The 16,333-nt window shown below is 40.5% G+C and overlaps 2 protein-coding genes across 2 annotated transcripts; both read left to right on the forward strand.

Moving 5' to 3' along the window:
* Positions 1–2,134: 2,134 nt before the first annotated feature.
* On the forward strand, positions 2,135–3,701 carry LOC120840989 (cuticle protein 10.9-like). Its single transcript, XM_040211809.3, has 3 exons — positions 2,135–2,164; positions 2,296–2,349; positions 3,237–3,701. The coding sequence occupies exons 1-3, from the start codon at positions 2,153–2,155 to the stop codon at positions 3,657–3,659; spliced, it is 489 nt and encodes a 162-aa protein (XP_040067743.1). The 5' UTR covers positions 2,135–2,152; the 3' UTR covers positions 3,660–3,701.
* A 9,977-nt stretch (positions 3,702–13,678) lies between these two features.
* Positions 13,679–15,709, forward strand: LOC120840977 (cuticle protein 10.9-like). Its single transcript, XM_040211791.1, has 3 exons — positions 13,679–13,690; positions 13,768–13,839; positions 15,317–15,709. Exons 1-3 carry the CDS (start codon positions 13,679–13,681, stop codon positions 15,707–15,709), a joined length of 477 nt encoding a protein of 158 aa, XP_040067725.1.
* Positions 15,710–16,333: the final 624 nt, after the last annotated feature.

Here is a 16,333-nt window from a genome sequence, read left to right on the forward strand (position 1 = left end):
AAATTTATTTTAATATTAGATGATCACATATACAAGCACCCAGTTTAGTTTAAATTTTGTCGCAGTAATTATGGCCATTATGTATCAGTCCCCTGATTGTTTTAGCAGAGCTTATAGACATACTTCAACAGTTTACAAATAACACATTTAAATGATGGCGTTAAAATATTAGCGTGCCAAATTTTAGCTGGAATATTATGCAGTTTAATGGCTACACGTTTTCATAGCTCTGCCGTGATGCTGAGCAAAGTACACCAAGAATAATTTCTTGCAGGTTTCATTTTGAAGAAAACTCCCATTCTGGATTTTTAATTGCTCATCCCGACCTGCAACAGTGGCAATGTCTTTAACTGTCACAGATGAAAACTAAAACCTAAAATTTGTGATTGGAAGGTCATCTACACTGAAAAAAATCTACTGATCAATACCTGCACGGTATGGGCATGTGCACAACGGGAGCTCAATGTACCCAATTTCTGTAAGCTTCAATAATATAAAAAAACGACATTCCGGATATATATCGCGTCCATTTCTTGTTTTCGAACCAACTTTTTTTAAACTTTGATCCACAGTCGAATACCATTCATTGAGTGTCACGGAGTTTATATTCATTGACGGAGGAATAACATGGTCTGGCTAACGATGGCTATTAACCGTTGCATCAACAGAATATTTCAACATACGCATTTTTAGAAGGAAGCGTTCCAGAACATAGAAAGTGTAAGAATAAAGAAGCTTGATTTAAATCTTGAGTAGTTGCTAGCGATAATCTCAATGACAAAATCACGCCGATTTATAGGGATGACGATTACGAAATAATGAACACTACAATGCACCCAACAAAAAGTTACATCAAACACCATATTGAATGTCACAAAAACCCTTCCTTTTATATTGTGTCATCTAAACAGAATTTTGAATAATGTTCTTGTTGTCTTTAATTTTTTTACCCTTTCACGACTTCCCTTTCACACTGCAATAATATCGGAAAGATGGTCATAAGTAAGACTGCGCTAAAATAGGGGGAATCTACAGATAAGAATGGGTTCGATGGTTATAAAATGAATTTATATGTACACGATAACTAGACAACTTGCCAGAAAAATAGGTTAAATAATTTCTTACTTCTATTATGGCCTTAGAAAGGAGAGAAGTCCGAGCTTTCTGCTTCATCGTCTATCGTGCGAAATATGCACGGAACGCACGCTTCAAAGTCATGTCAGAGCTAATGTAGTCATTAAAACATTTATGTAACTTTGCTCCTTATGCATGTTAGATGTTTGACGAAGTGCAGCCAACGTCCACAAATTATATAGCATATCTAGTTTACCAATATACTCAACATGAAGAAACAATCTTAGTAGTATAGTAATGCCAGATATAATTGCTCAGCCTAAAGATATATTGTATTTGAGAAACCCTAACCCGTCCCATGAGTAGAACTTTCATGGGATGGTGTCCTTGAGTTTCTTGCGTTTTACTATCACAACGGGAAAAAAACCACAAAAATTGTCTCACCTTGGTGTGAGGACGTTGTGTTTCCTTGGTTCCCAGACATCCCCTTTTCCTGTGAACTTCAAAATATAATGTAGGACAAATCAACAGGACTACCATGATTACTGTTTTTAGCAGTGTAAGATTTGCTTACTTTAAAATTTGAAAACAATAGAAACAGACACTATCAATGCTTGTTTAATCACTTTGGTCTGAGTGTTCATAAATAATTGGAAATATAGCTCATGGAAATATCAAACATTATATATAATATGTTACCGTATATTAAACTATGTTGTAAAGAAATGACAAAATATATAGACATCTCAATAATTCTTCAAACTGCCCTTCAAATTAACATTAAATTAGAGAGTTGATGCCCCTCCGTTGGAGGTTTAGGACCTTCATCGCGTGCATTACTTCAGGTCCGCTGGACACGTGAATAAGTCTCCAACCAGCATTCCTTTGCTTTACGTGCACCCACGTTCTAGAACGTCAAGATATAATCATCACAGATTTTTTTTCTATTTTACGACTGGTTCTTGAGCTCGGTAGCTCTTATTTGGGTGTGTCTGGAATTTCCAAAGACGGGTATATAAGCCATCACATCTTTCCAGTTGAACACCGATTCCACTTCGAAACAAGAGAAGTATCCATCATGTTCTCAAAGGTACGAAAACAACTTTCATAGTAGACGCTGGCAGGTTTTCAAATTTAAACACAGGCACTTAACTCCGCGATCAATAACTCCTGGCTTAAACCCCCCATTTCAAGGATTAACAATACTTTTTTCCCTCTTAGGCTCTTGTCTGCTGCCTCTTCGCCTACGTCGCATGCGGCGTTCTTGTGGAACACGTAAGTGTCCTGTGCCACTGACCGTTAACCTGTTTTAGAATCACGTTACGAACAAATAAACACTGTTCATGCTTATCTAGTGCCATATTTTTATAATGTAATCAGTAATGAGATAATCACCACGCGAATAATGCAATGGCAATGATAAGATGAATTGACGACTGTTTATCCTCCATGCAATATTAGCGTGAATCTGTAAACTTATGACGATCCAGGTATAATTCTCGCTTAACAGTAAGATTTAAAATACTAAATTTGTATAAGAAAAAATTGTACTAACCTGCTATATACATTGTGAATATTAAGGACTTCAAAAGAAAGGTTTGAAGAAATGGACATATATCATACATAACAAACGGTTCGTGTTGTAGAGGGTAGGCATGGTATACAATATAGTGTAATTTTATGCGAAGTCGTGCACTCTTCAGTCAGGTCGTGCATAACCGACAGCTTAAAATAACGTGTTTCGCAGTAATATCGTCATCTTCGGTGCGACATTGTGTGATGGTCGGTGTTACTTGCTAAAATTTTATGATGGAGCAATCATCAGGTTTTACTGAATTCAAAACACGATGGAAATTTCGTAAGTTGTTTATATAACGGAGTTCAAGTACGGTACATGCCTAAGCACTTTCTTTATTGCTATGGATGGGTCAAAGTTGGCTTTCCGTTGTTGTTTAAAACTTCTTCGTGATTCTAAATATTGTGGGTATTTGGTTTGCAATTTTTGATGCTATTCTATCAAGCTTCAGGTGGTAAGTCAGCGGGCGATTTGTTTGTCTTTTCAGCTGGTTCCATGCATAATGGAGCTTTCTTATTTTCGCATACAAACTATCCCAAGTATATAAATCTGTCACTCCTCTTTATTTAAATTTCTTACATTCCAGCCACCACAGCCTTACAGCTTCGGCTACGACAACATTGATGGATTCGGCACCCGCATGACCCGCCAGGAAACCGGCGATGCCTTCAACAACAAGGTCGGCTCTTACAGCTACGTTGATGCCTTCGGTGTTACCCGTGTTGTGAAGTACGTTGCTGATGCCACCGGCTTCCATCCCACCGTCGAGACCAATGAGCCAGGCACCAAGACCTCGGTCCCAGCCGACGCTCCGTTCTTCTCTTCCGCTGTTGAGGGCCCACACCCCGTCGTTGTGAAGGCTGTTCATCCAGCCCCAGTCGCCGTTCGCGCTCTCCATGCCGCTCCAGTGGCTGTGCGTGCTGTCCATGGTGCCCCAGTTGTTCACGCTGCCCCCTTCGCCTACGGCCACCACGCTCCCCTGAGCTATGCCGTCGCCAGGCCTTTCTAAGCTTTCAATAAATTAATTATTTTTGCTCAGTATAATTTCCAAGGTTTTGTTGGTCTCTGTGTATTTGTGTCTTGTAACCAAAGAGACCAATACATATCTGTGCATGAGGTCAGAGTACGTTCAGATATTGAGGAATTGGTGTTCTCGTTTCCTATGTCTCAGCCGCCACAGCGATACAGCTTTGGCTTTGACAACGCTGGCCTCAGCAGAGTGTCGAACCGGAACCGAACCGAACCGAAAACCGGAACAGAACCGTTATTTTTAGCCGAACCGGAACTGAACCGAACCGAAATCTTTGCCGCCATCTTGGAACTAAACCGAAACTGAACCGGAAAAAAATATTACGGTAACCGGTTCAAAACGGTTCACGGTAATATTTTTTTTATTACAAAGTGAGTGTTTGAGAAGTAAAAATTGGCAGCTGGCATTTCTATGTAGTGATCAAATTGTCATATACCGAACTGCAATGTATAAGAAATTGCGGGTTTTCGTGGCGCTTTTGTATTGGCAGTACGGTTAATCGTGTGCCACGTGGTCACGTCACGTCATGGTTTCAAGACATGCTGTCAAATAATGTCACGTCACGCGGTCCCGTCGCGTGGTCGCATGACTCACCGCGTCAAGTCGACTTACATTCAGAACGTAAATTTCCCCTCTCTTCTCCAACGTTTCCTATACTTTTTCCTCCCCGGCAAACTTTTCCCCCGCCCTACCTTCTTGAGTTGCAAAGAAATACAGGTGTATTAGCGTTGTTGACACCCTGACGTCACATGCAATCACGACTTCTCACTGCGAGTAACGCGACACCGTGACGTACTCGGTTGTCATGAGACCGAACCGAGTGCTCGTGTTTTTGACAATCATCATCGCCAAACATTCGTGTTGACTCGTGTTCAATCAAAGATAAGAATAGCTGAACTCTAATAATGCCTAAAGCTCAACCCATGCTTTATTTTTTGTCAACCCCAGTGCATGACTATGATGAACACTGGCGGTATACAATTAGCTTCAGATCAGATCGCCGCTTGTTCGAGCTGCGAGTTGAGAAAGGGAAAGCTGTCCTTTCCTTTATTTTTTTCTGCGTCTGCCATTGAGCAGAGAAGGAAACTAATGGGTGTTTCTGCAAGCTATCAACGTCGGAGATTACCTCTTAGCGGCATTTGCTGAAAGTGCAAAAATTGTTGCATGAATCATTTTACATTTACATATCATTGAGGCACTAAGACATGTTTTCGTTGTTGGTGAACAGTCTCCGAAAATTGTCCCCGAGAATAAAAGGATTGAAAGAACTAAATATGACTTATTAATCTGACGATAAATAGAACTACAAGTGTGTACTCCAGAGATACCTGAAAAAAAAAAAAGATTCTAGTGGTTTTTGAGTGACAGCCAAACGTCGGCAGTCGCTCAAAATCTCGCAGTTTTGTTTAAAGTTCACAGTTTTTGGGTGCAAAATAAAAGAAACGGAGAATTACTGCAAACAATGACAGAAATATAATTGTCGAATCGGCACCCCTAAACAAAGGAGGGAGTCTCTCAAACTAAAAAGTGTTCTGTAGAGGAGCACCGTCAAATGAAGAAAAAAAAATGGGGGGGGGGGGGGGGGGGGGGTTAAAAACCTAATGTGTTGTGAAAGTTCCACTGCTCCGCATCTTCGGCGCAGAGCAGGCAGCGTGATCCTGCAAAACAACTTCGTTTGCGAAATCACTCCTTTCAGAAAGCGCGTTTTTGGGGTGACAGACGTTTGGGCCGTCCTTCACTACGCTGTGCCATGCAAGAAAAATTTCTGAATACATGTGTTGCGCTGAGCGCGAACCTTTTGCAGTGTGCATTTTGCACCTCAGAATTTGATTTTCTGACCAAAATGCGAACCATGTTAAACAGTGCAGTTTTCTGTAGAAATGTGATGTTCTCAACACAATACTCCGTTCCACTTTAACCGCTCCTTCACACTGGAAGCGGATCGCGTTCCCAAAGCGGTTGCGAACGAGGTTGTAGAAAGATCCAGTGCAATTGCACGCGCACTCGATGACATCAAGTACGCGTGCAATTGTACGGGATCTTTTTACAACCGCGTTCGCAAAGCGGTTGCGAACGCGGATCCGCTTCCAGTGTGACTGAGTGGTAATAAGTACTTCAGAAGCTAAAAAAGCGAACTCTGGGCTTTCAGCGTCCAAGCACGCGCGTTCCTGCAGTGCGAGTGCTCGGGACCAAAGGCTCGCGCTTGTGGCATAGGCTGCGTCTGTACTTGAAAAGGCCATGCAAAGCGTTTCTGGCCATTTTTTTTAAAATTTGCATTGCTTTCGCTCGAATTAGTGACTGGGGCCCTAGCAACAGATTAAACATAAAATAAACAATAAACCTAGCGTATTTTGAACATAATAGGTTAAAGAGATTCAGAATTTTGAGCAACTTTTCTTTTGTTGATGACGTCCTTGGTCTGAACCAGTAGAGAACCGAAATGACAAGAGCGTGCAACAACCATACGCGATCTTCCTAAATGTTGGAAATTAACATCCAGTTATGAAGATGTGAACGCCCCACCAATTTACGAGGTGTTACAAGCAAATATTTTGAGTGAAAGTCACGTGCTTGAAAGGATCAGAAGGGGTCCTTGCGCCTATTCAGCCAGTCCTACCTCTAGAATTTTATGTCATCATTATCCCACGTTCTAGACCAATGGCGGCGCTGAACATTCGTGTTTGACACTGATAGGCACGCCGTTCGAAGGAGCATTTGATTTTCTTCGTTCCTTTGCAATGCCGCTTTAAGCTGAAACAAAGTATAGCAAAAGGGGATCTCCAAATTGTAAAGTTATGCAGTATATATAGCAGCCTCGCGATGATGTTCTGCAGTCTAATAAAATGTAAGAGCGCGCATAACTGATAAAGCACGGAGTTGTAAAATTAGGCCCCAAAGCAAGTGCACGACTATTTGCACGTGGAGAGCAGCAGCTCCTTTTCTATCTACGGTGTGTCGTTTGCTTCACCCACTTCTTCTTAAGTGCCCTAGTCCGTTGACACACGCCGAGGGCTAAGCGGCTTTTGACCTATTGATCTCGACCAATTGAAACATCGGGCCACTAAATGTTTAGGACTTGGTTTGTGAAAGTCTATTTCTCAACTTTTTGACCCAACCAGACGGAGTTCTGTCAAACGTGTTTACGTTTAAGATATCCATTCCTATATATTTCTTTTCACAGTAATTGGCGTCTTGAATGGCATTATTCAGAAGAATATCATTTATTATCTCTATTTCTGCCCATTTTGTGTATTTGCCTTCAAATCTATAACGAAAGCACACAGTTCTTTTTGGCATTTCCCGTGAGCCGGTGTTTCACACTGCCAAAGAGCGAACAAATAAGCCCGTTCCGCAGACTCAACGGATGGCTATTTTCGAGTATCATCCTCCCGTGTCGGTCTCAAGCGGTTATATGAACTCCATTCAGTCAAATTGATTGATGACAATAGCAAATATTTATTTACTACCTGAAGACTTGACAACATAGATAAAGGGACAATCACCCTAAAGACATACATCATAAGTTAATGCACCCACACATTATCCCCTGAAATATGCTCTGAAAATCTTTTCCGGCATTTTTATCCTCGAGAGGCACTTGCATAAGTTATTTAAAAATAACTTAGCGATTTTTTTTTTATTTTGAAGCTGATTTAAATCACACGTGTTCCTGACGAGTATACAACTTCTCAAACCTATAGAAGTTTGTTGCGTCTTTTATTTGATGAACAACGATTTTATGTGTCTGTGGGCTGGATGAAAACAAAGTACACAGTGGCGCGTGGCGGAACTATGACGATTGCGCACGCAGACCGTCAAAAAGTGACCAATTAAGCAGCTGTAATGTCGCGTAGACTATGAAATACTACTTTGTTCTATTTAACAACAAATCACCAATTAGCAAAGGTGATGCTTATTTACAAAGTGAATTGACCGGCATCTTGTCAAGAACAAACAACAAACGCCAAGCTCTGTCGAAAATATGCACTTCAATGCGCTCTATTTTAGGCCAGATCCGTGCTGAATGCGAAGGTCACTCTTTTCTGCATAATTATTCGCCTGCGTCATGGTGCTGAATGAAAACAATATTAGTCAGGAAAGCAAGCGTTGTGCTTGCCGCTCGGTGTTCTATAAGAGGTAGACTGAATGGGTTTGTGCTAAAGCTTTCCTGACATTTTGAAAATATTATCGCTTTTAGCTTAGTTGTATCGTCATCATATATATTGTGAAACGTATTTTATAATCTAGATTTCAGAATTTATATGGCGAGAATGTGCCCATTTTATGATTGTATGCACTGTATTTATTTTTTTTTTAAGTACAAGAGCACAGTAGGGCTCGACTTTTAATATTGCGACGCAATGGTCTACTATTCATGTGCATTTTAGGCGACACACCAGACTGATAACCTTTAGATTCAGGTAAAATATATGCGACTGAGATAAAAAGAATGAGATGTTCGGTCATATATGTTAATCTAGCTTTTCATTTGCTGTTTCATCCAAATGAAACAACGCAATTTATTTTTGGTACCTGAAAATAAAAGTGGATTCAACAAATAAAAAAAAAGAAGGTAAATAGTTACTCGTTTCACCCTTGAAAAGTGCCTATAGCCAAAGAAACGCGGAAAACATATTCACAGTTTAGCGGTTCGAACCGGTTCGAACCGGTTCAAACCGGTTCGAACCGTTATTTTTCGGTCCCCGGAACTGAACCGGAGCTGAACCGAAATTCGTGAACCCGAACCGAAACCGAACCGATAAAAATTTCGGTTCGACACTCTGGGCCTCAGTCCCAGCCGACACTCCGTTCTTCTCTTCCGCTGCTGAGGGCCCACACCCGGTTGTCGTGAAGTCTGTTCACCCTGCCCCCGTCGCAGTGCGCGCCGTCCACCCTGCCCCAGTGCATGGTCCATGCTGCTCCCTTCGCCTACACCCACCATACCCCACTTACCTATGCTGTTGCCAAGCACTTCGAAGCATATACTAAATCATCTTACTGACTGAGTAAAATATGTTCCTCTGAGTGCTTTTCCAGATATTCCAACACCTTGGAAATATACTATCTTGTATTATTGCTCAATATTTGGTAATCATTTACTTACTGCTCCTATACGGCGTACATATCTGGTTATTTAAGCAACCACGTCGACCGCTAAGTGGTTTTAGTGAGGTAGTTTTTTTATTGAACTTTTGGCTACAACTTTATAGGTACTTTTTTCATTGTAAGATATTCAGTCACTATTCTGGGGCATTTTACGACATGCTACATTTCCTAAAAAAACATGATATATTCGAGGGCAGAGTTTGACAGGGCCACACTTACGCACGTTGCCAGAAGGCATGCTATTTGTATAACTCATTTCTACAATAGCAATAGCAGCAATAGCAGTCTGTATTTTCTTCGGCAGCACCTTCTGATAAAGGGTTCCTGAGCCTTTTGAGCTACCCAAACGGCATGCATTTATCAAACCTTGTTAGCTCTTCCCAAACAAATTTGTTTTCATTGTTTGACAACGTCACACGTACGTGTCTGCCTACTTGGGCATCATGCCCAAGTAGGCAGACACGTACGACCATCTTTTAAGGATGTAAATTGATCCCGCGGTTTTAATATCACCTTCCTCGTCCTTCGTGACTCATTAAACCCAAATCTTCCTAAAATGGTCGAGTGCACGGAAAATCTTGAGGGTCTGCTCTCACGAAAGCACTTTAAATCGCTGCAATCTACCCTGAGAGCTTAAAGATTGACGGAGCTAAAAATATGATAAAACAAAAAACAAAAGTGAAACCTTTCCGCGCTGTGGCACTGTGCATGGCGTTTCACTGATCAGTATACAGGGCATACCCTTTTTGGGGGGATCTATACATATTTTCAGCCCCTCCATTCGCTGATCTATATACGTTAATTACTGCTATTCGCCTTCCTAAGTTTTTTCTTGAGGGAGTTCAGTTGCCTGACATTTCTGAGATTATACAATGCATGCTTTTAATTAATAGCTTAAACCATTAATTGAAAGAAAGCGTCAAAAAGATGTCGCAAAATTGGTTTCCGAAAGTGTCTTTCTACACGATGACCCTGTGGGCAGAAACGCGTTCATCTTCGTGACTATTTTGCTCTACAATGAGGCAACTGATGAACAGAAGAATAAGCACTGCCGGAATGATTGTAGCAAAGAAAACAGTTATGTTTCTCTTATCCCATTAGTATACAAGAATGCCGCAGCGAGTTGTTTCAGCGACATACGTAGTCCCAAAATGTATGAAACTATGTCTATGCATTAAAATAAATATAAGCTTTCCATTTTCTTTTTTGCTCCTACCTTGCTTTTGCAACTGTATCAATGCAATATTAGGAAGGTGAATCTATACTAGGAGAAAGTCACCCAATCATGGTGACTTGCCTGAAACCGTTGCTTTCTTTAGCGCCTCTAATTATGAACTGCTCTATTGCGCTGATGGCATAAGCATAAATGCGATAAATATTCATAACTTTTCGTAGTTTGCGTTTGTGTGAACCATGTGTTCCCCGTCTCCCTATCAAGATACGAGGAGAGGCTGCATTTCTCGAAGAGGGCGGTGCCTCCCTCGCCCTTCTTGGGTGAATTTGTTACTGGCACACCACTGGGAGCGATATGTAGACGTGCCCCTTCTGCGGACTAAGCCACACCGTCTACACCGGGCGCGTGCATTTCTCGCAGGCCATATAAATCGGCCTCAAAATTCCCGAGAAGGGGGGGGGGGGGGGGGGGGCGGGAGTTGGAGACTCTCTCGCTGGGGGAGGCTCTGGTCCTCGGAGCCTCTTTCTTTTTGCAGCTTCCCCCTTCCCACGAATTGACCTATACGGTAGCGTGGGCCTCTCGATGTGAGTCTGTTTGATAGGACAGCGCCGACATTTTTACTTTTGCATTTGTTTGGGTGGCGGGTGAAGTGTGGTGGCGAGACGCTAATAAAATATGTTATTCTCCGGATTCACGGCTCCCTGTGTTTATACGCTGTACCCCCAAAGGGAAAACCCAAATATTAAAAAAGCTATAAATACGTTGAGAGGTTTACAATAAAGAATGGTTTATTTAATGGGGTCAATGCATGCGCAATAATTATAAATAGTGACCGAAGACACTAAGAACTAATATCTAAAGAAGCACCGTTCTGAAAAAATAACGTTTTAAATTTTATCACAAATTCATATCTTGTGAAGCGTCCAGTAGTATGAGATCCTGCCAGAACGCGGAATGGGTTCTGCTAACCATACAGTAGATTACACAAAATTAAAATTCCAAATATATTGTTTATTAAATAATGTATGAATAGCTGCTCTGATAAATTCAAACCCTGTATACAATTTCAGCAATTCTTTCCCTCGCGTTGTGCAGATAGTAATCCTGAGGCGCCTACGTCTCCCAGAATATTTTATTTGGGTTAAAAGGATTCACTAATATTCCAAGCAAATATAGTATTTTCATGTCTTTTTTTTTATTTTTTTATTTATAGTATATTGGTACTACGCGTTCGGTTTTTAGCCCCGAGATTATCTAAGCAATGGTCCATTTCTCGCCATGTGGTGCGCACGGCGTCAATCGTATCTTTATTCACACTAGGCATACAACAAAGGCTGCCCCCGAACGGAAACGGGCAATTTACTTTTATGATTCCACAAAACACACTGCACGCTCTGCCCCATTGCAGTCGGCTTGAAGCAACTGATCGCAGCACTAACTGTAGTAAAAAAATATGTCAATGCATTTTTTTACACCTCGATGTTGATCCTCCTAACTGTCAGTGTTTTAGACAAGATGTTTTTAATCATAGAATATATTAATGCCATTTGTACAATGTTATCACAAGCAGTGTTTAATCTTTCTTCAACTGCCATGGGTCTTTGCAGTGTAGTATTTTACGCGGCGTCTGCCGTCATGATTCTAATAACGTAAAAACAGACGTGACCCGGTTTAATTCCTGTCACTCTTTACATTGGCATTCCAAACAAGCCAACGGAACAGGAATGTAACGGATAAATTGCGAGTTCCTAAACAGTGGCTCACAGGACGGCGGCACCCTTAACGTGTCCTTGACGGCAGATCGTGCCCTGCTTTATTACTTGAGTCGTACTTGTGTTTCCGTGCTTGCTACCTTTTTTCTTGTGTAGCACGAGAGTCGGTCCGTAGGACGAACCCTTATAAAATGCATAAGTGGTGATTATAATTGGTGTATCGGTGAAGATATTGCAAGCACGACACATCGTATTACAGGAACCAATATGATTTGAATAAATTTCAAAGATATAATTTTTAAAACATCAATAAAATACAATGGTAGACCATGACGATCCGTGTCAATAAGACCAGGAGCAAAAAGATATGGACTTTAAGAGAGTTCGTCCGCCTTATCCTCAAGGCCGACTACTCCGTCGCGAACGAAACCAAGAGTAAATATCTTTCTTGAGATAACGAAAACATTTATACGTTAATAATCGTTCGAGTACAATCAACATGCACTTAAAATAGATGCAGTCTTATTGATTACTCATAAAAATGGTGCTGAATTCTTCAATGCAAAAAATTGTTTTATATATTTTAATGTTGATTATTTCCGTATAACTATCTATTCAAATATTGCATATAATGGCATGGTTCAAATCAGTAACCACAGTCACTTTTAGGAAAATCTAAGGCTCCTGCCTTACTGTACTGCGTATTTAAAATACATCATTTAATGGTTATAGTGTTCTTGCAGCTGTTGGTGGAACGATGCATCTCTTAGACTGGGCCCACGAAATTTTATTTCTATGTTTATTGTTTGAGACAAGATGCTGGCAATTCAAATAGCAAAAATTCGAAACATCGATGGAGCTTCCATGTGTATTTTCGGAACAGGTGGAACGCGACGTATATAGGAATTTCTTTGAAAACACGAGCCTTCTCTTCGAAGAAGGTTGTGCCACTGCACACTCAAAAAATGTTTCTAAAATAACTTTCTCGGAGTTCTTGAAGGCATCCAATCACGACAAACAATTAAATTATTCTAACGGATTATGAAGCTCAGAATACAATTAGCGTTTCACTTTCGCAATGTCCCCGCGTCTCGTATTTTTTTAGATCAAACCATCTTCTGAGGCTCGTACATTGCCAGGATAATCCTGTTCACCATGATTGACTGTCTCTGTGAACTTACATTCTAATAGAGTGTTCTATAGCGCGGCTAACGCAATACAACTTGCAACGTCCACTCTTCATCTGAGTTGACACCTCCCAGTATATATTCATATTTAGTTTGCGTTGTTCATATGGTCTTTAATGTGTCTGCATTGGTAAACTAATTTAGTGCACTCTTCGTTATTGAACTTTTCTTGGTTCGATGAGTAATCTCCATGCTCCTTATTTTGGTTGCTTGGTAAGGTTAATTTATCTATCATTTAACCGCGGTGTTTGTGCACGCTTATATTAAATAATAACATATCAGGCAGTGATCGAAAATTCAATATTTTCTATAACATTGCAGAAGAAAACAAAGCAATGCCTCTGGCTTCATATTTGATAGATATTATTACGTAACCCTACTCAAATCCTAAACCTCTCTTACTTCACTTTCTTATTTACCTGTATATGTTAAAATTTTTGAACGAGAGAGTCCCAGAATTATGCGCGGTAGCATTAATTGTCGCACGATTCGAAATGCCCGATTTAAGGGAAAAATAGAGGGACCTTGTATTGCCAAATAAGCCGAGCTGCTAGTCTCTACGGGGAACGCTCATTATTTTTCACGTGTACACTGGTATGTGTCTAGATGTCGTAAAATGTAAAGTTAATTTAAATGCTTTACATTCAACAAGAACAAAATATAATGAACCCCGCCCTTTTTCTCATCGATAATTCGTTCACGAGGACAGCTTAACCTCCCTTTGGCGAGTCGGGAATGCTCGTTGCCGGGTATATAACTCGGGATGTGTCCTCTGATCACCACAGAATTTACTTCAAAGCAAGAAGAAACGCATCAAAGATGTTTTCTAAGGTTTGAGCATATTTTCCGTGGCCTTGGGATTGAATCGAACGTTTAAACCTTTGCAACGAAATTCATGAGGCTAACAGTGCTCTTCATTTTTACAGGTTCTCGTGTGCTGCCTTTTTACCTACGTGGCTTGTGGAGTTGTTGTGGAACACGTGAGCATACATGATTATAAACCATAAAAATAATGATGGGCCGCAAATATATTGACCTGCCAACCCGAAAACGATTTCGAACGAGTAAAATGTATCTATGTATGGTCAATATAGCTCAAAATTATCCCGGTTGATCATCACTTATATGTTAGAGCAAACAATGTGTAGGGGTGAACAATCGTCTTTGACGTAGATTGTTCATCATAAGAGATGCTTGAAATTTCACTTACGTCAGCGAGAACGTGAACCTCGTTTTTTTAATATAAATGTCCTAGGAAAATATTAAGTGTGTTATAGCTAAACCACTTCACGAATTCCAAGAGTTTAATGTGACGAATGTGGTTCCCGAAAACCAATCTGTAATTTTTTAGTCCAAAACCGCACTACGCAAAAGGAGTAAGCACCTGAATAAATCAAATATTATGTTTTTTTAAATTACAATTCCTGGCTACACGCCTGTTTCATTATTACACACTAAAAGCAGAAATGCATGTTTCTGGTTAAGACGATAGATATAAAAACACTAATTTAACCCATTTCAAAGCAAGTTTTGGGGGGGTTCGACGTTCCGTTATGAAAGCAAGGTATCGAAACCGCTCCTTCCTCGAAATGTGTCTGGCACTATAAATATTACGGAAATTTTTTTTTTGTCGTTTTGCTTATTTTGTGAGATGCGTGACAGGCACATAAAGATGCTTTTTGGGGAGGTTCCTTGTGCCTTTAAAGATCCGATAAAGCATAATTTCAGAAAATAGTTTTCACTACAGCTGTTCACGGTGCAGAACGATAAAGTTCTTGTAGTTTTCATAAAATATTTCTAAGCATTTTATTTGCGTGAGGCATATATTAAGAAGTGTGCTGATTAGAAACTGGCGACTTTAGTGTCCTCGGTATTTCACCATATAATAAGATGGTGGATTGAATGTTAATATTCCTTGTCGTTTGCAACTTTTATTAAGTTCTTTTTAACACAATGTTTTGTTTAATCTATGCGCTTAGACATAAAGCTGTTTATTCGTTTATTTTATTGTGGAATGTAAAGAAAGGACAAAAATACTAATTCAAATTCTATTGTAAGTTTCATAAAACATGTAACTCAAGAGCACATTCCATGGGGTCTGAAACATCTGTATAAGGAGAAGCAAAGTGACGTAAAACCTATATTTTTGGAATACAATTATTGTTATCGCCAAACAAAAAATAACTCTTGCCTTTTAGTAAATAGTATACCAAGTAGCTTTCTTTGGTATTTTTAATTGAATGATGTACTCGCACTTCGTTAGCGCTTGCTCTGATTGTTCTAAAGAGGAAAGCAAAATATAAAAAAATAGAATGTATGGTTCATAACCTGTGTGTGCACGTATTAAATCAACGCGCAACCAAAATGCCTGAACCACAGAGACCAATATATGTCTGTGCATTCGATTGGGGTACGTTCAGACACTGAGGAACTGGTTTCTCGTTTCCTATGTCGCAGCCACCACAGCCATACAGCTTTGGCTTTGACAACGTCGACGAGTTCGGCACCCGCATGACCCGTCAGGAGACTGGAGATGAGTTCAACAACAAGGTCGGCTCCTACAGCTACGTTGATGCCTTGGGTGTCACACGCCTCGTGAAGTACGTTGCCGACGCCACTGGATTCCACCCGACCATCGAGACTAACGAGCCCGGCACCAAAACCTCGGCCCCAGCCGACGCTGCGTTCTTCTCTTCCGCTATGGAGGGCCCTCACCCGGTCGTCGTCAAGGCTGTTCACCCAGCCCCACTTGCAGTGCGCGCTGTCCATGCTGCTTCTGTGGTTCACGCTACCCCCTTCACCTATGCCCATCATTCTCCCCTTAGCTACGCTGTTGCTAAGCACTTCTAGTTTATAAATAAATTATTTTTCTGTATAGTGAGAAACATTATTTTCAGTGTTTTTCGTAGTGATCATCTGTCGGAATTCAGATGAAATACGTTGTTGTCAGTTGTAACGGCTTTGTCTTAGTCACAACTTGTATCTCACTACAGAGACTAAGCCTCGTGGGGGTATATGACAACATGAATTGAAAATCAGGATATAAAATTAAGTGTTTTCTGACCACAGTTGTAAGAACACCGGCATTCTAGTTTACGTCGTATTTTCTAGAACAGCAACTCTTTGTCCTGAGTATAACTAAAGATTTAATGATTTTTCACTCTACGAGATTGCGGTATCGAAACAAACATAATAAGAGTTGTACCCCTCCCAAGCAGCACGACAACGGTGAAGCCTAATTCGGGCCCGTGCTTATGAATTGGGGCCAAAAGTGGCCAAGTGAAGCCTTATTGTGATATTTCATCTAAAAGACCCAAAAAAGCCAGGTGACAACCGAACTAATAGGTAATGAAGCCTAACTTCGACACTCTTTTGGCTGTATAGACACAAAATACCCAGACATAGACTAAAGAATACCAAGTTCGCTTATACCTTGTTTGTTAGAGGTTTTCAAGGCACTAAATATCCAGACAA

Source organism: Ixodes scapularis, unplaced genomic scaffold (assembly GCF_016920785.2).
Source record: "Ixodes scapularis isolate PalLabHiFi unplaced genomic scaffold, ASM1692078v2 PGA_scaffold5__190_contigs__length_132052651, whole genome shotgun sequence".
NCBI classification, from domain to species: Eukaryota; Metazoa; Arthropoda; class Arachnida; order Ixodida; family Ixodidae; genus Ixodes; species Ixodes scapularis.